This window comes from Python bivittatus, unplaced genomic scaffold (genome assembly GCF_059951505.1).
Source record: "Python bivittatus isolate LINGU-HERP-01145 unplaced genomic scaffold, Pbiv_v1 ctg000700_np1212, whole genome shotgun sequence".
Lineage (NCBI taxonomy): Eukaryota > Metazoa > Chordata > Lepidosauria > Squamata > Pythonidae > Python > Python bivittatus.
The window spans coordinates 42,794,492-42,817,825 of NW_028277098.1; the positions used below are offsets into that span (position 1 = coordinate 42,794,492).

The following is a 23,334-nucleotide window of genomic DNA, read 5'->3' on the forward strand; positions in this document are numbered from 1 at the left end:
TGAAAAAACTTAAAATGGAAACCCTTTTTCCATTTTAATTAAGAACTTGGCAAAGCTAGCAGAAAAGATTACCACCTTACTATTTTATTTATTTATTTTCTTTCTTTGCTTAAACAAAGTCTTAAGCTACAATTTCAGAAATGATCGCATCTGAATTGTTTGCAATAATTCCAACTATAAATAAAAAGGGGGGAAAATGGGAAAGCAGAAGCTGTCCCTAAAATAGTTCAAGAGAAATATTTCATCCCAGAACTCAGTGAGATAATTCAGAGTTCTGAAATGTAAAGTTTTGTTAATTCTATCACACACACACACACACCACACACAACGATAGTTCCTCTGATTTCTTTGCAAAAATTCATATTAAATGTTTGATTTAAGGAGATACCTGGAAGTTGATGTAAAAAGTCTTATGGTAAGAAGTAGTATATGTCTTTAGGCCAGGTTTTAAATTTATGCTGCTGTGCTTAAAAAAAGAAGACAGTTTAAAAGAGATGGTGGAACTCATAATATATTCTTTAATCCTCAGGAAAAATCTCTCCCTGGAGTAGTAATGGCTCTTGTATACAATGTGTTTGATATGCTTTACCAGCTTGCTAACCTGGAAGAGCCAAGGTAAGTAGCATTGTTAATGTAGTGTGGAAATCTGTGGCTGCAGCATTTAAAGATCCATATGTTTTAAAAGCATGTACAAATACACATAGACTATCCTTCAGCAGAAACCTAAGTACATTGTGTGTTTTTCATACTCTTCAGGATTACTTTGAGAGTTCGGAGGCTTCTTTTATTGATTCCTACTGATCCAGCTATTCAGGAAGCTCTTGATCAGTTAGATTCACTTGGACGAAAGGTACCAATTGCTAACCAGAAATATCAAAAGTAATAACAGTCAAGTTTTATTTGCCTCTTACCCTTGATACTGAAATTAATGGAAAGAGAACTAGAACAATATTAATCGACTTCGATGGCTTTGAGCTTTGCTGAAATAAGGTGAAGCAATGCACACAATTCTTATAGGATAAAATTTAAATTGTCATTGGCTATACAAGTACTCCTCAAGTTATGACCATTTGTTCAGCGACTGTTCAAAGTTCCAGCGGTGCTGAATGAAGGGACTTACAACTGGCCTTCGAAGTTGCAGCTGTTGCACTGCCCTCACGGTCATGTGAACAAAATTCAGGTGCCTGGCCAGCTCACATTTGCGGCCAGTTGCAGCGTCTCGCAGTCATGTAATCACCATTTGTGCCCTTCCCTGCTAGCTGGCCCCAAGCAAAATCAATGGGAAGCTGACCAGGAAGGTTGCAAGTCACTGTGGTAAAGGTCCCCCCTGCCTTTCTTCACTCACACCCTCTGCGCCCTCCTTCCTTGGCCTCCCTGCACTTGCACACATGCACCCTGCACCTTCTTTCCACAGTCTGCCTGCAGTCACGCGCACACACGCACGCACCTACCCTGTGCCCTCTTTCCATTCCTTCCCTTCCATCCACCCCTTCACTCTCTCTCCACGGCCTCCTTGCGATCACATACGTGCAACCCCATGCCCTTTTTCCATGGCCTCCTTGCAATCACACATACGCACGTACCCCATGCCCTCTTTCCTTGGTCTCCCTACGATTGCACACATGCCCTCTTTCCTTGGCCTCCCTGTGCTCGCACACACACCCCACACCTTCTTTCCCCAGCTTCCCTGCAATCGCATGCATCCTGCGCCCTCATTCCCCAGCCTTTCTGAGCTCACACTGCACCAAGCGCCTTCCCCAACTCGCGCCAGGCCTCCCAGGGCCTCCCCTACTCCCTTGCAGCATCACTGTGCTCCTTACCTGGGACTTCCTCTGCTTCCTGCTTAATGACTTGCGTTTCTTGCCTAGATTGCTTCACTAAGCAATGTGGTCACATGACATCACACTTTATGACTGTGTCACTTAGTGACAGCAATCCCAGTCCCAATTGCAGTCATAACTTGAAGACTACCTGTATTAAAATAGTCTCTGATAGTTTGATAAAATGGAATATTGATTTTGTAAAGTGAGTATTCCCTTTGCTCAAATAAGTACTTTGCTTCTAGAGATTTCATATAGTGTGGCTAATGTACTTACTGCCATTGGGACTGGAAAATAGTGCAGTGTTAGCATAGCTGTGCATTAGCTGGCATGCCTCTCTAAAGATGCAGCAGAATTTGTTATCTTTAATGTATTTCTGTTTAAGTTACAGGCTCATTTAATTTAACTTAAGACTCCTGGCTGAGCTGCCTTCTTAAGCTAGCAGCCAACAGGCACTGAATCCTAAATATATTCCGTATACATTTCATTAGAATTTAATCTGAGATAGGAAAGTTATTCTGATCGGCAGAATTTACTTTGGAAGAAAAGGCAGATTACAGGATAATTCTATTTATAGATAAATATTCTGGGGGCTCTGAAAAAGCAATATATTTTGTTTAAAATGTAATGAATGTTTTTGAAAGTTTGTTAGGGCTGTAATAAAAAGTGCTGTACTTTATTATAATATAATAAAAGTCCTGTACTTAAGATTGTCTTAAACTCTGACGGTTATTTATAATGATTACAACAAGACCATGTAAGAATAGCCTCCTACTCATTTTCTCTGTGCTTCTTTTTTTCTTAGAAAACATTGCTCTCTGAAGCAAATTCTCAGTCTTCAAAATCTCCATCTCTGTCTGCAAAGCACCAACATCAGCCTAGTGCTGCTTCAATACTTGAAAGCCTTTTCAGGTCTTTTGCTCCAGGAATGTCTACCTTTAGAGTGCTTTATAATCTTGAGGTAAGAATAAAATTGTGGATGGAGAAAGGCCAGAGCTCAGAAGTATAGCACATGATTTACTGTACAGTTCCCAGCATCTTCATGTAAGGCTAGAACAAGTTTCTGTCTTAAAGAAAACTATGAGAAACGATCAGTCAACAGAAAAGGTACTGAGTTAACTGGTGCAATGCTTACTTTCTCAGAGGCTTCTTAATACCATAAAATACATTTATTCAATGCTTGCTATGATCACCATAACTGTATTTGATAGATCTGCAGCTATTCCTTTTATTTATAGTAATTATAGTACTAACGGTAAATCAAGTTACTGCAATGGAGTATAGGTCAATCAAATTATCTTAAGATCAAATTTTTCATTAACCGGGAGTAAACAACATAATGTAACTAGCCTGTGTTTTGAACTATACCTCCTACAATACCTTATCTCTGGCCCAGCTGACTAAAATGGATAAGAATTTGAGTCCAGCATTTCAGAAGGGTACCAATTTGCCTATTTTACATTAGCACCATGTTTTTGGTTCTCAGCATAGATTATCCTTTTACAGTCTCCTCAGAGACTCTGTAAGGAGATACTACTTAATTGTTTGCCTTGTTTTGATGATGGATATCACTCATCATTTTGTAATTCTGTTCTTCCATTATATTTATGTACTATGAGTATCAAAATGTCTCCTAATTGCTCCTTGAAATGGGTGATTAAAGGTAATGCATTAAAAAGCTTTGTTAATGTTCAAGAAGCCACTTTATTACTTCTTCTCACTTCCCACTTACCATTATAACTAGTCAGATGAATAGTTTTAATAGTGGGTGGGAAGCGGATCAAAAGGACCCTCTGAATTCAGATGATTAAAAAAAATTCCATAGTATTCTGACTAGTATAGAACAGTAGATATTGTTGCCCTATCGCTGAAGAGGAAATCATGCTATACCCTTGGGTGACTTAGGTTTAACTGATTACATCACTAGATCTTCATGTTTCTGAAATCTGAATCTTTTTAGGTTCTGAGTTCCAAGCTAATGCCTACAGCAGATGATGAAATGGCAAGAAATTGTGCCAAATCCTTTTGTGAAAACTTCCTTAGAGCAGGAGGCTTGAGGTTGGTTTTTTAAATATTTCAGCCAGCTGAACAGTTTTCTAAGGTCAGACTGTTAAATATTTACAAGTCAGTTGAAATTAAATGTTGTAACTTACTTTCTTTAATGGTAGCATTTGAGCAACTGTTCCAAATATAGGATGATAACAAGTGACTTGTCTTACTAATTAATTTGCTTATGTACAATTCTTATCTTATAAGTAGCTGACATCTTAGATGGTGGTGGTCAATTTTGCTGAAAGTGTTTGGCTTCTCCTTCCACTTACAGGTCCTCCATAATTAAGTTGTCTATAGAGCTGCAAGTTGCAACTGACTCTCAATCTTTTCCTTGATGCTTTCAATAATTGGTCCTATCCTTTTGGTAATTGTAGTGAGGCTGCTTTCAGAAAACAAGTGCCATTCCAAAAAAGAAAATGAAGCTGTTATTTAAAGAAACATGTGATGAATGGTACTTGTTTTCCAAAATAGTTTTGCACAATAAAACTGCTGAAATCTGAAGCTATTACAGGTACCAAGGTTACTAAGAAAAACATACTAAGATTGAACACATTCTTGCATATATTTGGTTAGTTCACTAGTGGTCTGGCTTGTGAGACTGTAAGGAATAGGCAGGGACGTTCCAGAAATGTTCACTGCTGCATCTCATAGCCTAGCTTAGCAACCAAAAGTACCAGTGAATCACAGCCATTATTCAGGGAAAAGAGAAGGAAGGAAGGAATTATTATTTTGTGTATACCAGGAGATAATCATTAAACTTGAGCCCTTGAAATGACAAATTTATGATACTGTATCATTAATACACAAATCTAAACTTTTCATTGGAAGTAGAACATTTGGGACAGTAAGATAAGGTTATCTCTGCCATAGTGGTATAGTAATCACATGAATTCTGATTTGGCAGTCAGCTTGTAAGAATTAGCTTAATTTTTCATGCAGTTAAACAAGAAAAGTTCAGTTTAGATAACTACTTTTCTTGTATTGGATTACAATCTATTTTGCCACTAGTTTTCTCCCTGTTTAATTTCATTATTTAAAGAAAACTAAACATTTTATTTTCTAGTTTGGTAGTGAATGTGATGCAGAGAGATTCCATCCCTTCAGAAGTGGACTATGAAACCAGACAAGGAGTATACTCTATCTGTTTGCAGCTAGCAAGGTAGGTGTTCGACTTGCTCAGAAATAAAGATAATACACTGAAGAGTTTGATCTTCCTTAATGCAGTCAATACTCTTCATAGTTCAAATGGCACATTTTTATGTTTAGGTTTTTGCTTGTTGGGCAAACAATGCCAAATTTATTAGATGAAGATCTGGCTAAATATGGAGTGGAAACACTTTCTTCACGCCCATTCCGTAACGTGAATCGGCAAACTACCAGGCAAATGTCAATTTGCGGAACTCCAGAGAAGTCGTCATATCGGCAACTATCTGTTTCAGACAGGTCCTCCATTAGAGTAGAGGAGATAATTCCTGCTGCACGGGTTGCAATACAAGTAAGTAATAGTAACAACTCTACTAAAATAAAAGGTTATGTATTCTTTATGTAGGATGTTAATAGACTGATCACAACCACATTCCTCTGATTTGTGGTCATCTGAAGTGTCACTTTGCTTTTGCTTAGTTATTAGCAAGAAATAAATTTCTTTTTCTTTTTAGACCATGGATGCAAATGACTTCACATCTACAGTTGCTTGTTTCATGCGACTCTCATGGGCTGCTGCTGCAGGACGCCTTGATCTGGTGGGGAGCAGCCAGCCAATAAAAGAAAGTAACACATTGTTTCCTGTTGGGATTCGTAATCGGCTTAGCAGCTCAGGTACTGCATTAGCTTAATTAAATTGAAAAAGCAGAGGGTTTGTTCACTGGCTCTAGCACTGTGAGATGTTTGATTCCACCAGTAGCTAATTCAGTCAAAACCTGAGAGAACTAAATTGTAAGAATGGAAAAGAAGATGCTTTTATCTGATCTCTCTTTTTAATCTATTGCAGGAAGCAATTGCAGTTCAGGAAGTGAAGGAGAACCAACCACTCTACATGCTGGAATCTGTGTGAGGCAGCATTCTGTATCCACCAAAGATGCACTCATTGCTGGAGAGGCTTTGTCTCTCTTAGTTACATGTCTGCAGCTTCGTAGCCAACAACTAGGTAGGCTTTTGGAAACCTATTACATTTTGCTATTTAATATCACTTCCATTAACAGTTGTGCTACATAAAGTAGGTCCTATTACATTGTGAAGACTCAGTCCAACCTTCCCAAATTTTGCTTTCGCCCTTTCCTTATTTCTATTAATACCTGCATTTTGCTATAAGACCATGTAGCTGCTCAGTGTCTTGGGAGCTGGGCAGCATATAACTATATGACATAAATAAAGGCTACAGCATTATATATTTTTTGAAGTGACATGTTAATGCCAATAGTATAAAATTATACAATATATTCTGATGAAACACCTTGAAAACATAGGATGTTTTTATCTTAGGATCTTTCTACAATCTCCCTTGTGTTGCTGACTTTATCATAGACATATTGCTTGGCTCACCAAGTGCTGAGGTGAGTGGTTTGCCTTTCTGTTTTGAAGAATTTTTTTGCAAGACATTTGCAACATAAAAATCCTTTACATGGATAGATACCTATACAAGGGACAACTGATAAATATTTGCTACTGACATAGGCTATATTTTATACTGTTGATACATCATGCATATAACTCCTGGAATAAAAGAGCCACACTTTAGGGGGGAACACAGCTTGTTAATCATATTATCTAAAGGTTATTAATAACTCTTGATACATGTATACAAATTTTAAATCAAAATTATGTTTGTTTCATGCAGAATGTAACTTCTTATCATTTCTTGTATAGGGAGAATTATCCAGTTAAAAATGTATTAACCTTAGTTCTATTTAATTTTACTGTAACATAGCAGTTTTTTAAAGATATCTATTGATTGCTGGTTTGCAGAGTATTAGCAAGGGTGATGATTGGGTAGTAGCACTACCAATCAAAATATGGCAACAGTGGCACATCCTCCAAAGTTCAATTCCAGCAGGGGAAGGGAACTGGGGAAAGTGATTTGGGAGGTTAAAGGTGGAAGGACAGAGTGTAAGCCTGGGAATATCTCACTGTTTGGGGAAGAGGATAGGAATATACAGACTTAAAGAATTTCCAAACCAGAAAAGGGGCTTAGAAGAGATAATAAAAGAAAAGAACCTCAAAAGATTTTGTGGCAGGTATTTCAGACAAATCCATGCTAAAAGATTAGCTTAAGCTGAGCAACATGCGAAGCTGGTTTTCCAAATTCCCAAAGCAGTTCTCTTTCAAAAGGTTTGTGACCTGGTACTTGCTTTTCCTTTTTCTCCAGATTCGCCGTGTTGCCTGTGATCAATTATATACCCTTAGTCAGACAGATACATTGGCTAATCCTGATGTTCAGAAACCCAACCAGTTTCTCTTGAGTGTCATTCTTACAGCCCAGTTGCCCCTTTGGTCACCTACCAGCATCATGAGAGGAGTCAACCAGAGGTAAGCTGGAGAGATGCTTGTTCTATAGAGTATGTAAGAATTAAACATAAGCACTTGTCTTAAATGCATACTTAAACGAAAATAACTTAGCCAGTGAAGCAAAAAAACTCTGTGCTAGAAGCAAACTGAATGTGTTCCCTGGGGAAAGTGTCAATGCTCCCCTCTGATGATGCCATATAAAAATTGTTGGGCCCTAATATACCCATTTCTTCATGTAAGATCTTAAATGGACAGTTGAAGAAAGCAGTGTATGATAGCCCCTTTGCTGAATTAATGTATTCTTAACTTTGTGGCTATATAACATACACAGAATAGGCCACGCTAGTAATTCTGGTTTGGATTACTTCACTTCACTTCACTTTATTCACTGTTATGATGTGCCGTAACTGTTGCTCCTTTTAGATAGGATCATTGCTAGTTTTATCTACTAAAGCTAATTATGGTGCATCAAGGCACAAAGGTCTTTTGAACCTCTAAGGATAGTGTTGTATCAAGAAGCATAACTAAATCATAAATCTAATTCTTTAGAGAAAGAGCAGCTCCATACAAACTGAATTTCACAATGCCCAACCCCACCCACCACCCCATATGAATCAACCAATCAACCAATAGTATCTTTGCCTTGGGTTTGGTGTAATAATTAACTGGATAAAATGCAACAAAGAGGCAGTTGAAGACAGCCACAGCCTCACTGTACATCTGATGAAGAAGAAAGAAAGCTGGATGTTATGTGGATGTTATTGCTAGTTTAAACTAGATCTCTAGATGATCTCTTCTTGCAGGAAACTAAATTTTCATGATACTTTGCAAATATGTTACATCATGGAAATGAGGGTTATATTGTAGCCCTTCCCCATGTCAGATTTCAAAAAGTCCTATACCACCGGGAAAAGCTTTGCTGATTGTCAAGGAAAATAAAGGTTATAAGAAGACTGAAGAATTGTAGGTCAAGTGTTTAAGAATGGTTTTACTGATTAATTAATGATAAATAAATATGGCATAAAATATATATGAAGCTTTATAGGTAGCAGCACCTGACTAATTATGTCAGAGCTCAAAAACTAAATAGGGTTGGGTTAGATTAGCACTTGGGTTGTAAATTACAAGGAATACCAGCTGTAGGCTGGAAGTGGAAAGTCAAAAAGCATATTGGAAGAAGAAATAGTAAACTACTTTTGTCCCTTTGCAAACAAAACTTCAAGGACATGAGTTGGTCATGATGGAGATTTCACTTTCATCATGAGACAGAATTACATTTATTCAGCTTGATAATTATTTAAGCCTTTTGGAGAGGGAGGATTTTTTTAAGACTGTAAGTTCATGGGACAATAGATAATAATGTAGTATCATATTTATTACATTATTAACTATTGTAATGTGTAGCTATCTTTATAAGTAAGATACTATTTTAATGATGTAGCTGCTTTACCTTTTAAAAATTTATCAAACTCAGTGCAATACCGTTGTCATAATTTATCATAATTTATCTTGTCATGATAAAACTCTGATTTGCTTTAGGCTGATTTCTAGTATGAATATCTGCAAGGCTAGTATACAGGTTTAAATGGTCTGTCCAATATATCAGAGAGATTCAAATCAATCCTGAAAGACTAGTGGATTTTCCTGCCTCTTCTGTTGGTGACCCTATTGAAGCTCTGGTTAACTTCTGGAATAATGCCTGAGCAGAAAATACTATTGTCAGAGCCAATATATTCCCCTTTGTCAGAAGCAGTTTATCCCCCTGATTTAATAGAGACCTGAAGACAAAAAATTTGGAAGGGATGATGATTTTGAGCACAAATGGAGGAAATCACAGGATGAAACAAATTAAAGCATGAACTAAAGCTTATTTAGAGCACTATTCTGTGGCACTGAGTACAGAAGAACATTCGGTTCTCTGATCCTAGTATATTTGCATAGAATATGCTTCCATTCCTTCTCCATAATGTATATGCTGTTATTTTCATTTTGTTTTACCTTGTGAATCTTGAGGATGCAAATAAGGTGATTGGAAAGGTGAAATTTACAATTTGTGTGTTTAGCCCTTGCCACTCAAGACTAGCTAAGTGGTTAAGGGAGGCAATTTATGCTTCCTCCTTACCTCATGGGTGGAGTGAAAAAATCATTAAAGACATTTTCAGTTAAATTATCACCAAATTTCAAATGTAGCATCTCTGACTATAGTAATCTAGAAAGTGGTGGTTTCACAACTATCAAACAATTGGGAGATATTATCTGGACCCATTTCAGACAGGGAGACAGAGATGCGGGACCAAGATTACATAGTAGCTTTAGCTTTGATGAATAACTTATGCTGCAGCCATTAATGACTTTCAGTACTATCATGCACAATGCCCTACAAGGTTGGTAGAGCTATGCATTAGGGCTATTGTTTTACCATGGTTATTGTGTTCTTGTCAGGCTCTGTCCAGAAGGGGGTGCTGTGGAATGATTGTTGAACAGCTAGACCATCATTCCTTGGTATCTTGCAAGGTTCCGTCTTGTCCCCCATGCTGTTTAGTATCTGTATGAACCTGCTGGGAGAAATCATTCAGAGCTTTAAAGTGAGATGCCATCAATCTGCTGATAGCACCTTCCTTTTTTTCGGCTGGCTGCTCCCCACCAGTTGGAGGCATTCTGCAGCTACTTGCCATCTCATTCCAAGGAGACAGTAATGAACTGAATGAGAGTGAGCAAGCTTAAATTAAAGCTAAGTCTGAGGTACTGTTTGGTAAAAAACCAGCCTCTGGGATTGAAATTCAGCTGGTTCTGGTTGGGGTTGCACACCTCTCTGAAGGAGTAGGTCTACAGTCTCTGTATCCTCATTGACTCCTCATGTTTCTGGATGTGCAGGTGGAAGTTATAGCAAGCAACATGTCTACAGAATCATGGGTAATGCACCAGTTGCAACTTCCTAAACTGGTTCATCCTGGCAACAGTTACTCATGCCTTGGTTGAATCTTGATTTGATTACTGCAGTGAATTCTGTATGATGTTGATTCTTTGAAATTTGCCTGACTTAATTGGTGCAAAATGCAGCAGTCAGGTCTGCTTACTTGTGCATGTTACCAGGACCACATAGGCACATTGCAGTCCTGGTAAAATACACAAGTAAGTTGTGCATGTTGAAAGAACAGCAGCAGTTGTTAGCTGCTTCCTCCGCACAACTTAAGATGTTAATCTTTATGTTTCAAGCACTAAATGGCTTAGGGCCTGACTTCCTAAGGGAGCAGCTGTCTCAGTATGATCCTCTCCTGATACTAAGGTCAGCAGGAAAGGCCCTGTTAAGAGTATCCTCACTTTCCATGGTCTGCATTTAGACATACTGGACAGGGTTTTCTTCTGTGTTGCTCCCAAACTATGGAATGCATCTCTTGGAAGTTGCTCTCAAGTTTCCACTTTACTGTTTGTTAAAGAAAAGTCTTTTGAGATTGATTTTCTGTAGAATCACTCATACTAGAAATGGTGTTGGTTCTGACTTGTGTTAGTCCTATTATTATTAGATGTTATTTCTGTTTTTTATTTCTTTTGTTCATCACCTATAAATCCCATAATTAAGTAAATAAATGTCATTCACAAAATCCTCAGTAGTCCAAGCAAATCCATTAATTTTCTATTGAGGCAGAGAGATCATAAAAAGTAAACTCATTGATAGCCTAACTTTAAATGATTACACTATAACTAGATGGTAGATAGCCAGTATGTACAGGTAGTTCTCACTTAACAGTGGTAATTGGGACCAGCAATTCTGTCATTAAGTGATGCAACCATAAAGTACAATGTCATGTTGCCACGGTGGCTCACAACAGCAGTTGTGGTAATTCCAGTTGCCATCATTAAATGAATCCCATGCAGTTGTTAAGCACAACATCATGTGATCACATTTGCGACCTCTTGCCAGCCTCCCGATTAACTTTGCTTATTGGAAACCAGCAGAGAAGGTCACAAATGGCAATCAATGACCTCGGGACGCTGCAGCCATTGTAATTGCGAGCCAGTTGCCTAGCGTTCGAATCGCAATCACATGACTGTGGGGACGCTGTGACAGCTACAACTAGGAGGTCCGTCATAGGTCTCCTTGTTCAGCACCATTGTAACTTTGAACAGTCCCTGAACGAGTGGTTGTTAAGCGAGGACTACCTGTATAAGTTAAGATGTTGGACTAAGAACAGGGAGACCTAGCTTCAGGTCTACCTTCACCTATAAAAACTCACTAGGTAACTTTAAGATAATTATATCTCAGCCCAACTTATCCACGGTTTAATATGGGAGAAATGAAACATGGGAGTGCTATTATGCCCCCCCACCCGGAGGTTGTGGAGAAAAATTGGGATTGGATGGTCGATGGGTGGATTTCAATCCTTTGACTATTCAGTATCCTCTTGTACTGTTAAGCAGATTTAGAATTTCCTGATTCATGTGTGGAACCACTGATATGTTGAATAATTCAGTATTTATCATTATGGTCACAGTGTAATGAATGAGTGTAATGAAAACCTCAGGACAATTTTTTTCCCAAGACATTCCTCTTGGGAGTCTTCAGTGCCAAGTCTGTGATCACTTAATTACTTCAGGCAGGGGCTGAAGTTGTAGTAGAATAGGTGACACACCAGCAGCAACTCCTGTTGTCCTAAATTGAAAGATTGCTTAGTATGCCAGTCTCTACATTTCAGGCTTTTTAAAATTATGGTTACATTTTCAGTTTAAAAGTTTCATTCTGTTGAACATGCAGGAGTATTTAAAAAAAACAATAAAACAAGTGGGAAATTCTAGATTTGTTTTTACATGAGGATTTTAAGCTGTTATATTTTTGTACTCAACGTGATCTAGGTCAATTTTGAGTTCCCAATTACAAGAAATCACAAGAAAAATACAACTTTTGCTTTTAATATAAAGTGTGCATGTGTGGATCCATTGGCTGAATAAAAGTAAAAAGTTTTATGAGAAGACGGTATATGTAAAAGTGAAGATTTCTGCAAATTATTTCAAATGCGTATGAGAATCTTAATACTAATTGCTTGAATTTGTTTTTAGACACTTGTCCCAATGTACAGAGTACTTTGATCTTAGATGCCAATTACTGGACGATCTTACATGTAAGTATAGTAGAAACCAAAACAGTTTTAAATAACAAAAGAAAATGTTCTTTATCCAAAAAAATAGAATTCTAGGTAAATCACAACCCTGTTTTAAAGTCAAAAATATTTCTAGAAAAACATTTACTCTTCTGCAAAGCCAACTGAAATTGTTTTATTCTCATACAGTTTTTCTTTGTGAACTTTGTCCGAAACTCACTCTCATTTAGTTCAGAATCCACAATTTACATTTATCCTGAACAAGCAGAAGAGTAGCAGTATCTGCTTATCCCACATTTTAAGGTCAAAAGAAACTACACTGTTCAATCTTGTTGATAGAAATAACATCTTTATAGAGTTTGGATAAGCAGGCAGAATAAATTTGAGATCCTTTTAAACTAAATACATATAATATCATGAGCAAATGGAAAGATTGTACCTTTTCAATAACTATTTCTAAAATGTTTTTTAAAATGTGCAATAAATTACGAACTCTAATGTAAATTGCCATGTTTGATACTGGTGGTTTTAGTAAGAGAACCACACTTGAAGTTACATATGCATTTGCAGGTCATTCTATCCAAAAGATCTCAGTTGGGGCATATAATTTTTGAGTGGTGCTAGGTTAATTTCTAAACTAAATTCTTGCTCGATGTCATGTGTCTTAAGTTGGCATTAATGTTGATTTAAATTATGTTTCTCCTAGTATTATTTGAATATAGTTGTAGGCTTAATATTTTCCTTCCCCTCCAACCCCTGTTTGTTTTGGTCACATAGCTTCAGAAATGGAACAACTAAAGATTAGCCCAGCTGCCATGTTAGAGGATGAGATCACTTGGTTGGATAATTTTGAACCTACTCGTGCAGCTGAGTGTGAAACCAGTGAAGCTGACAATGTGTTATTGGCAGGACATTTAAGACTTATTAAGACTCTTCTCTCACTTTGTGGGACGGAAAAGGAAATGCTAGGTAACTGTTACTTTCCACAATTCATGTTTTAATTATATTGTGATTCACAATTATTTACTTTTCTCTACTGGGAATGCTATACTTCAAATCAGGACTTTTCCTAATATGTAAATTTGGTTTATCTTTACTTTTATATTATAATGATACGTGCATTTAAAAAATTAAAAGTATACGTTTCTGTTGCCAAGTAAAGTTGAATGTAAATATAACTTTCTGTTAAAAATGATGGTGTTCTGCCACTATCACTATCATCTTTATCTTTTGGAAAATACTCTTTTTTATGTGAAGCTTGCAGGTAAAACTAAAACTGTTTAGCAACACCAGGGAGTGGTGCTCTGTGGGAGTTTTACTTTTTCAGCATGGTGTGTAAGAAAATATGATCAATACAGTGCTCTAAATTAAAGATAAACAAGAAGTTTATTTCTATTCAGTTATTTCAATTATTTAGAGCTTTAATAGACCTAGGGAAAAATGGTGTGGTCTTTAGAATAGCATTCCAAGTCCCACTGGAAAAATCAGAATTCCTCCTTCAAAGTCAGAGGAAGATTTCTGACGTGGGTTTCCCCTGCATACTTCCTCCCTGCCTTCAAAGATTTGAAGAGGCCCCTCAAAGTAGATGTGGATTCTGAGCATTCCTTTGCCATACTTAAATGCTGATAAAAGTTTTACATTTGGTCAAGAGCTAATATAAATTTATATTCTCTCCTATTGTGCCTGTTTGGATGGATGAATGGAAGGAAGGATGGAAGGATGGATAAGGATCAGCAAGTGCTTCACTTTTCTATTTCTGCTAGCCTGTTGCTAGATACCTGTGGAATCATTGGAGGACATTGAAGAGAATATGGGATTGCTCTGTCAGTCAGCATAAAATGCATACAGCATCCTTTCTACAACTTCCCAGCCCCATTTGAATTGCTTGTCATCACCTAGTTTTCATACTGGACATAAAATAAAAGGTTATAGCATGTTAATGAGGCATTAATTCAGAAAATAGGATCATATGGGGTATTATCAAATTGAAATTCAAACATAGCCAATACTCAACAGTTTTTCATCTTAGTAATAATAGAACTTAAGCATATTTTAATATGATATAACATATACACAATTGAGTATATAAGTCATTGCAACTTTACCTTACATTATCTGTGAGCATTTCATCACATACAGTCTTTTAGCAAACTTACCTATTTTTATGCAGTTCTCGTAATCTATAAAGTTGTAAACCAAGGTTGCCACTAATGCATTAACTTATATTGTTTGGGAATGGGCATTTGGATGAACACTGGCAAACTATTTTCTTAATTATTTATTAATAAATAATGTTAAAACATCATAAAATAAGTATTTGTGGATCAGGTATTATATTGGGAAAAATATTAATAAATGTGATCTTAACTCAGAATTATTTTGAGATTTTTCAGTATTCATTTCAAGTTTGATTCTAAGTGATTCAGTCATAGGAGGGAGAATTTGGAACAACTTAATAATTTTCTATGAGATTATAGTTGTTGGGTAATTTGCAATAAAACGAACACTATGTGATGTCCTTTCATTGGGCCATTAGAATGTTCATTGGTTACTTTCACTTCTCAATGAGAGGAGAAACTCAGCAATTTAAATCATGTCAATCCAAATTAGATTTTCTGTTATGCTAGGCTAATTTTCTGAGGCAACTTTTTTTGCTTTGCTGCCTTTACATTTTTCTGTAGATGCTGGGAATTTGAGCCTGTGAACTTATATGTGAAAAATACATGTTTTGTGACCACCTATGAATCCAGCCATATACCTTTCTATTCTGTATCAGCTTTCTGCAAACACATTAACGCTTAACTGTAATAATTGTTTTGCTTTTTACATAGGTTCGTCTTTGATCAAACCATTATTAGATGACTTCCTCTTCCGGGCATCTAGGATTATCCTGAACAGTCATTCTCCAGTTGGTAGTGTTGCTGTTGCTCAGCAAGATTTTCACCCAAAGTAAAGAATATGTTATTACGTTGGTGGTAGTAAACAATAGTGTAGAGAGAATGGGGTATATTACGTTACTTGCTCAGTCATCTTTGTCCATATATAAGGCAAAATGGGACGTCATCATTTTTAGATATATGCATTTCCTATGATACACTCAGTTATCCTCGTTCTGAAATTAAGTAACTAAAAGAAATGTCCACAAGAAGGCTACTGAAGAACTTCATGGTATCATTTCATTATAAATCATCCATAAAGCAGTCATAGGTCCTTTATTAATATCTATAAGTACCTCTGCTGAATGAAATTAAGCTGATTGTCACAAGAGAGAGCTTTGCTTATGCTATTCTTTTGGAACCAAGCAAAAATATTCCAAATTTTATGTAGAGAGAATGTGGAATGACTGTTGTAATGCATTTCATACCTAGTACCTATGTAAATTGATGTTAGATTTCATTGGGCTTTTACTTTTTTAATTGTCTCTTGTTCTTTTAATGTAACCCACCTAAAGAATATTTAGGATTGAATAAATTAAAAATATGCTACATAAATAGTGTTTTCTTGATATGTAGAGAAATAACCTTTAGAGGATTTGTTTTATTCCACATTCTCAATTTTAAGTCACTTCATCTATCCAGATCTATTGCTGTTTCTAATAGCAATGCATTTTACTTTGATTTGATAATTTGAGGAATACTTCTAGATTTTTTTTCAGTATAAGGTACAGCTTCCAGAACACCCTTGAAACTGTTCAAAGGGTACTGATTTTGACTTCTTGGTAATTTCCAAAGACATCAAGTTTGATTTAGACAAATCAGCCCATCAGTCTGTACCCAGAAAGGGCTACCAAGGCATCAATTAATGTTATTAATATTGGTATGGAATTTAATTCCTACCCATTTCTGAGAGAGATCACTGTGCAGAATCAGATGGTAACTGTGGTCCATGACCCAATAAAGGCTGTCCACCCTTAATTATATCCTGCACCAGGTATTACTTTATAATGTGGAATGAGAAATAACTATCTCCTTTGTCTGCATATACAGGTGGATAACTCTAACTCATCCAGGAAATTAAATTCCTAATGATTTTAGAATTGCTTTGCACAGAAAGACATTAAACCTCATTTGATTCTCTTTGGAAGCAGATTGTTTGCTATAACTTACAACTATTAACAGTTGAATATTGACTATGAATAATTGATTCCTTTGTTTTAGGTGCAGTACAGTGAATAGTCGCTTAGCAGCATATGAAGTTCTAGTAATGCTGGCTGACAGTTCACCCTCAAATCTTCAACTTATTACAAAAGAATTGCTTTCTATGCATCACCAGCTTGATCCAGCTCTTTCCAAGGAATTTGATGTAAGTAAACCGGCTTTTTTAGTGCAAATAGAAATATTATTTCTATGTTTACACAAAGTATATATTGAATAAAATCAATATGGGTAAGTTCCATACTTAAAACATATATTTAAATCAGCAATATCAGTTCTTTGTAAAATTACATCTGTTCTTCCATATTATAAATTTCTCTTCTTACTTGCTTCTACCCTCAGTACCTCCCACCTGTAGATGGTCGATCCATTTCTGGATTTGTGGGGCTGAAGAATGGTGGAGCTACGTGTTACATGAATGCAGTCTTCCAACAGCTTTATATGCAACCAGGTCTACCTGAGGTAATATTTATTCATAGTCTTGTGAAAATTGCTTTAAGCAAGCCTATTAACTATATAAGAATGTTTTTCACAAAGGAAGGAAAGTTGACATACAAAACTATGACGAGAAACAGCAACTTTGAAATTGACCCATGTTAACAACTAGTTAACAGACTAAGTCTGTCCTAAGATAGTCCAATCTGAATCAGTGCTGAGGTAAGAAATAAGAGTCAGAAAAATGAAATTCCATTCTCCAGCTGTTCATTGTAAATACAACACAAGACAGCTGTCTTTTTGTTTTGTTTTGTTTTGTTTTGTTTATTTTGTTTTGTTTTGTTTATTTAGTAGCATAGAATGAATTTGGTAGGGAAGCTATGCAGTGATGAAATATTTAATACAAATCAGTGCAGAGATTTTTTAAATATACTCCTTTAAAAAATTATTTTTAAATGCCTATTGGATTTAGTGGTCCCCTATGGTGGAGAATATATGCCAAATTTCAAATTGTGAGGATTCTGTGCAAAAATAAGGGGCATTCATAAGGAATGATGATATTCCTTCCTAAGTGCCATAGAGCTGATTATTAAGGATTATAGTAGAGGTGTAAGGAATGAACTTAGTTTTCCATAAAAAGACACTAGTCCAAGTTGGCTGATTGATGTACCTCTTAACAGATTGTGACACAACTGCTCAGGATGAGAAACAGGTGACAATGAGGCAGAGCCATATTACTTAAAATGAAGGCTCTTTCTACCACCAAGATGCTAATGGTTAATGCTAACTAATGGTTGCCTGATAACAGTAGTCATTCTGATATAAGAACAAATCTGATGGTTATCAGTAGATGCAAGGGTATGTACTGGAACATTATTATTAGTTACTTCAGAAGGCAAATTATGTACACTTAAATAAATATTGTTGCATTTTCAATAAACTCTGTTACAAATTGTTTCTAAAGGCATTGCTTTCAATTGATGATAACATGGACAATCCTGATGACAATGTATTCTATCAAGTTCAATCTCTCTTTGGTCATTTAATGGAAAGCAAGCTGCAATATTACATACCGGAAAACTTCTGGAAGGTATATTTTACTGTTCTTTAAGCATGAATCCTTTCCTTTTTTTCCCCTCATGATTTAAAGTGATAATTTGGATCACAGCATTTTGAAGCATGGTAATACTGAAAAAGGTTCCTATTTGTTCACATGTAATTTTAGTTAGCCCTCCTTATTTCCCAGTGATCTAGAACCCTAAAGTTTGTTTGTAAGTTTTTTATTTATTTAAATTTGTTAGCCGCCCAACTTCAATGGACTCAAGTTGTATGCTCTCCTGCAGTAATATTCTCAGGAGAAGAATCCAAAGTAGTATTCTCAGGAGAAATATTTTTTCCTATAAAAAGAGTTGGGTAAGGATAAGAAGGCATCTTTCTCTTCCTGTTTAAATTGGCGTACCTACTTGATGAATTCTAATGACATTTACATGATTTGAAGATTTTGAAGCATTTAACTGAATGGATTGCATCTATATTTTGTAGATCTTCAAGATGTGGAACAAGGAGCTTTATGTACGTGAACAGCAAGATGCTTATGAATTCTTCACCAGCCTTATAGATCAAATGGATGAATACCTTAAGGTTACTTATCTTTTTGATATATTGGTACTGTAATTCACAGTGACTGTTTCACTTGATGTACAATTAATCTGCTATTGGCATTTCAATCTCTTACAGAAAATAGGAAGAGACCAGATTTTTAAAAACACCTTTCAGGGCATATATTCTGATCAGAAAATCTGTAAGGATTGTCCTCACAGGTAAGTGAGGTATCAGGTATCATAAGACAGAGTAGATCTCCCTCTCTGCCTATTGAAAGTGAAATCTATAGGTGAAGAAGGAGATCCACCATTGTAAGCCTATTCATTGCAGATGCAAAAATCACTATTTTTATCACTCTGCCATTGGTACCAGATGAAAACTTTGGATACACCAATCCAATGCTGTTCCATTTCTGGCCTTTCTAGAATTAAGATTGGGTGGGGGTGGGGGAGGAAATGAATACATATTCTGGATCTGCATATTTACTTTCTAGCTTTGTTAAGATGAAAAAAAGAGAAAAAACTAGAGAAGGTAGCAAAAAAAACCAAAAAGCACACCATATGCAAGTGGCACAATTCAATGATTTACCATACTCTGAATAAATAATAACCAAGGTGAGTTCTGAAGTAGACAAAACCTTGCAGCTTTATTAACATGCAGGCTACAATTGTGAGTTATTAGTTTTTGTTTAAATGTCTCAATATACTCCAATCCTTTTTTTTTTTTTTAATGTTATAGGTATGAACGAGAAGAAGCCTTTGTGGCTCTCAATTTGGGGGTCACTTCATGTCAAAGTCTAGAAATTTCATTGGATCAGTTTGTTAGAGGAGAGATCCTGGAAGGAAGCAATGCATACTACTGTGAGAAATGTAAAGAAAAGGTACCATTTCTACTTTATCTGAAACTTAAAGTACTTTGATTTTTCTATGGAAAGAAATAGCTCAGGATTCATTAGTGCTCTGAAAAATTTTGAGTCTATCCCTAGCTTCTTGCCCTTCATCTGTGCTTGTTTTTTAATTAAATCTTTATTCAACCTTCCTCCAGTGTTAAGATAATATGGATAGGAGTTCCTTGTTTTTTTCCTTACAGTCATTTTGAGTGGTAATGAATCAAAATTACCCTGTGATTTCCAGGCTGGAAAAGAATATAAAACATAAGACCAATTCCAATCTATAGCTTCCTCCTTGGGTCCTTTTTTTGCAATCATGTATTTATGTATTATACTTCCAATCACTGGACATTCCTGGAAACCTGCCAATATTAATTTTTCTGCATTGGTTTAGGCAGATGAAGTGGACCAGCACTTTTAACTTTGTTGCCACAGCTAATAAAAACCTTCAATTTTTCATTTCCATTATTTTTGAGCATTGATTTTGGTTTCCTGGCAAATGAAAATAATTATTTTATTTACATATTTTCAGTAGACATATTAAAGGCCTAAGTGGATTAAGTGAATTTAAGAACTGTTCCTTAAAAAATGCTGCAAAGGAATTAACACATTGAACATTTTTGTAGAGAATCCTTGTAAAAAAAATATCTGGTAGAAATGTAATACTTTATCCCACAATGTAGAACCTGGAGAATTATGTGGTCTCAAAGCAGCTTATTGGTTCTCTGAAAGTTCCTGTTCTTTCTAGTAAAATATGGATTTTATATTTTTATGTGATATTTTCCATATTCCATGAAAATTATCCTAAAATCTTATATGTAAAGAGATGTTGAAATGCTTTTTGATTACTTTGTACAGAAAATGATGTAAAATTGTTATTATTGTCAAAAAGAACAGTTTAAATCCACTGTGGCTTGGATGTACTCAGTTCCAACACTGTTGAAAAGAATGAGTGACTGCTGAATTTGCTTGAGGGTACAAAGGAACTGAAAGTAGTTCCTCTAGTAGTGGCAGTAGATTGGCAATGCTAAGAGGATGAGCTATGATGTGTCATTTGTTGAGCAAATTTAAATCTATGCTAGTAAAATAATAATAAAGTTCCTGTAGACAAACAGTGCATCAAAATGAGTATTTAGCTGAAACTTTCGCTTGTTTTTTAAGAGAACTGCAGTGAAACGGACATGCATTAAAGCTCTACCCAGTGTATTAGTGATACACCTCATGAGATTTGGATTTGATTGGGAAAGTGGACGTTCCATAAAATATGATGAACAGATCAAGGTAAGCATATCTTCTTTACATTTGTCTCATTACACATTTAGGGGTGGAGTCTTTATTTGCTTTCATGATATCTTCTATATCAAGTATCAGGTACCTGTAATATATCTCTGTATTAAAGATAGGTGTGTGGACTGGTAATAACAGTGTTTTTCTAGAGATATGAAATAATTGATTGTGGCTTGTTTGTTTGTTTTAAGTTAAAGTTCTTAGGTTGCCTCAAAGGGTCATTTTTAAACTTCTAGGCAGAGTCCTGGAGAGATTGACAAATGCTATGATTTTCCCCATTCAATAAAGTAATTTCTTTTATTCAACCTTTATTTAGGTTTTATAAGTTTATAAAAATCTAGGTTTTAGAAGTTTTGTGTAATTGAAGAAAATTTATGAACATGTAATGTACTTCAGGTTTAAGTTTAATCTGTTTAATTTTAAACAGTTCCCTTGGATGCTGAATATGGAACCCTATACAGTTTCAGGAATGGCTCGCCAAGATTCTTCTTCAGAAGTTGGTGACAATGGACGAAATCTAGATCAGGGATGTAAAGGGTCTCCACAGAAGAAAGTGGCTCCTTCAGAAAACTATGAACTGGTTGGCGTGATTGTGCACAGTGGTCAGGCCCATGCAGGCCACTACTATTCTTTTATAAAAGATAGGAGGTAAGTGGAAATAACTGTATTCACAAACATAGTAGTCATTTGGTCATTTGCAAGACTAAAAGCAGTGAGATCTTTAGGTGTTGAATTATAAATTCTTTTTGGCAAACACTTTTATGTAGTGCGCCAAGATTGTACTTTACATTCCTCACTGCTTACTTCCTCACTGAAGTAATACCATCAGGTTAGATTAATATTTTCATTTTATAGATTGGTATATAAGCTGATTGCTTAGGACTATTCATGAAGCTATAGATGTAAAGACAGGTGTGAAATACAACATATTATGTTGGTAAACTAAAACATTTGTAAGTTGGTAAACTTTTGTACTTTGCAAACTCGGATTGATATAAGACAGGAAGATTTATAACAACTTTTTCGGGGTGCCATTGTTTACATGTGCAAAATAACAGTAGCTATACAAAAGAGGGAATTATTGGCAGGCTCAGGGAAAGCCCAAGTTTTCCAGAAACCCTGGAAATGCAACAAAAAATTGGAATAATCTTCAAAATCCCCAAAGACTTAAGAAATCTGAGAAATGATCAGTAGCATTAGAGTGCTGATTGGGGTGGGCGAGTGAGCAAGACAGAAAACCAGAAGAATAGCATATAAGATATGGTGTGCTAGTATTCTGTTTTACTATGGACTTTTTCTTACTGCAGATTAGCTCTTTGTTAATTATGCAGCCAGAAATGTATCAGCTATCTTGTCTGAAACATTTAAAACATCATGTCCAAAAATGAATATGGTCTGTTTTTTTCTTTGTAACCACAGGGGAAGTGGGAAAGGAAAATGGTATAAATTTAATGACACTGTTGTTGAAGAATTTGAACTTAATGATGAAACTTTGGAGTATGAATGTTTTGGTGGAGAGTATAGACCAAAGGTTTATGATCAATGTAAGTACAAGCCTAAATTTTAATTATCTCTTACAAATGTATTTAGCACATTTTAACCTCCTTGTTAGGAATAGTCATTTGAAAAGACTTTCAATCACAGTCTTGAAACTGGCAAATTTGACTATTATATATACTTTAATTAGGCAACTAATTCATTTTATGGAGTAGATATCATAAAAATAGCATAAATAAATAGCAGGTGGTTAGGAGGAAATAATGGAATAAACTGCTTGGGACATAGCCAGCTGAGCAACGTAAAGCTACCGTGGCATCTCCCTTGGAAACCTTAGTAGGTCAATCAATAGCATTGGTTGCGCCAAGATGAGTGGAACTTTGGGAATAAACTCGGGAAGACAAATTTCTGCTTAGTCCTCTCCAAATGTGACACACAACTATTGCATTGCTTTTACTACAGCCACTTTAATTACCATCATAAACTACTTTATGAAATTGTACTTGATGTGTACTCCTACTATGGGAATCAAGTCTCCCAACCCGAATATTTCCTTCCTTCCCTCTCTTCTTCCTCCCTTCCTTCCTTCAGCGAATCCATATCCCGATGTTCGCCGTCGCTACTGGAATGCCTACATGCTCTTCTATCAACGAGTCTCTGAACAGAACTCACCAGTCTTGCCAAAGAAAAGTCGAGTCAGTGTTGTGCGTCAAGAAGCTGAGGATCTCTCCTTGTAAGCTTCCTTATCGTTAACTTCAAGCATTTGATTCATGTACAGAATTTCAGTACTTCTCGCTCTTCAGAAACTCCAAAAGCTGCTTAATTAAGATTAACATGTCCATACAGGACTATTTAGATGAGTATCCTTGAGCCTGTGTTTGACTACACATAATCCCAGGACAAATTGCAACATGTTTAGAGCTTGGGAAAGGCCAAGAAAATTTTGAAAATATATAGAACAAAAGAAAATTATTTCTTAGCTTATAATATTCAAACTT

The 23,334-nt window shown here is 36.0% G+C and overlaps 1 protein-coding gene across 1 annotated transcript in view; it reads left to right on the forward strand.

Annotated features, from left to right (window-relative positions):
* Positions 1-23,334, forward strand: part of USP24 (ubiquitin specific peptidase 24) — a 98,110-nt gene that overhangs the window by 54,658 nt on the left and 20,118 nt on the right. Inside the window, exons 28-50 of the mRNA XM_088154333.1 lie at positions 530-615; positions 757-850; positions 2,626-2,781; positions 3,781-3,878; positions 4,936-5,031; positions 5,139-5,367; positions 5,531-5,690; positions 5,863-6,018; positions 6,354-6,424; positions 7,237-7,397; positions 12,432-12,493; positions 13,250-13,441; positions 15,304-15,421; positions 16,630-16,774; positions 16,969-17,088; positions 18,026-18,151; positions 18,604-18,702; positions 18,799-18,881; positions 19,402-19,543; positions 20,714-20,833; positions 21,267-21,487; positions 22,259-22,383; positions 22,928-23,069. Of these exons, the coding sequence (XP_088010459.1) occupies positions 530-615; positions 757-850; positions 2,626-2,781; positions 3,781-3,878; positions 4,936-5,031; positions 5,139-5,367; positions 5,531-5,690; positions 5,863-6,018; positions 6,354-6,424; positions 7,237-7,397; positions 12,432-12,493; positions 13,250-13,441; positions 15,304-15,421; positions 16,630-16,774; positions 16,969-17,088; positions 18,026-18,151; positions 18,604-18,702; positions 18,799-18,881; positions 19,402-19,543; positions 20,714-20,833; positions 21,267-21,487; positions 22,259-22,383; positions 22,928-23,069 (3,002 nt within the window). The remainder of the gene's footprint in view (positions 1-529; positions 616-756; positions 851-2,625; positions 2,782-3,780; positions 3,879-4,935; positions 5,032-5,138; positions 5,368-5,530; positions 5,691-5,862; positions 6,019-6,353; positions 6,425-7,236; positions 7,398-12,431; positions 12,494-13,249; positions 13,442-15,303; positions 15,422-16,629; positions 16,775-16,968; positions 17,089-18,025; positions 18,152-18,603; positions 18,703-18,798; positions 18,882-19,401; positions 19,544-20,713; positions 20,834-21,266; positions 21,488-22,258; positions 22,384-22,927; positions 23,070-23,334) is intronic.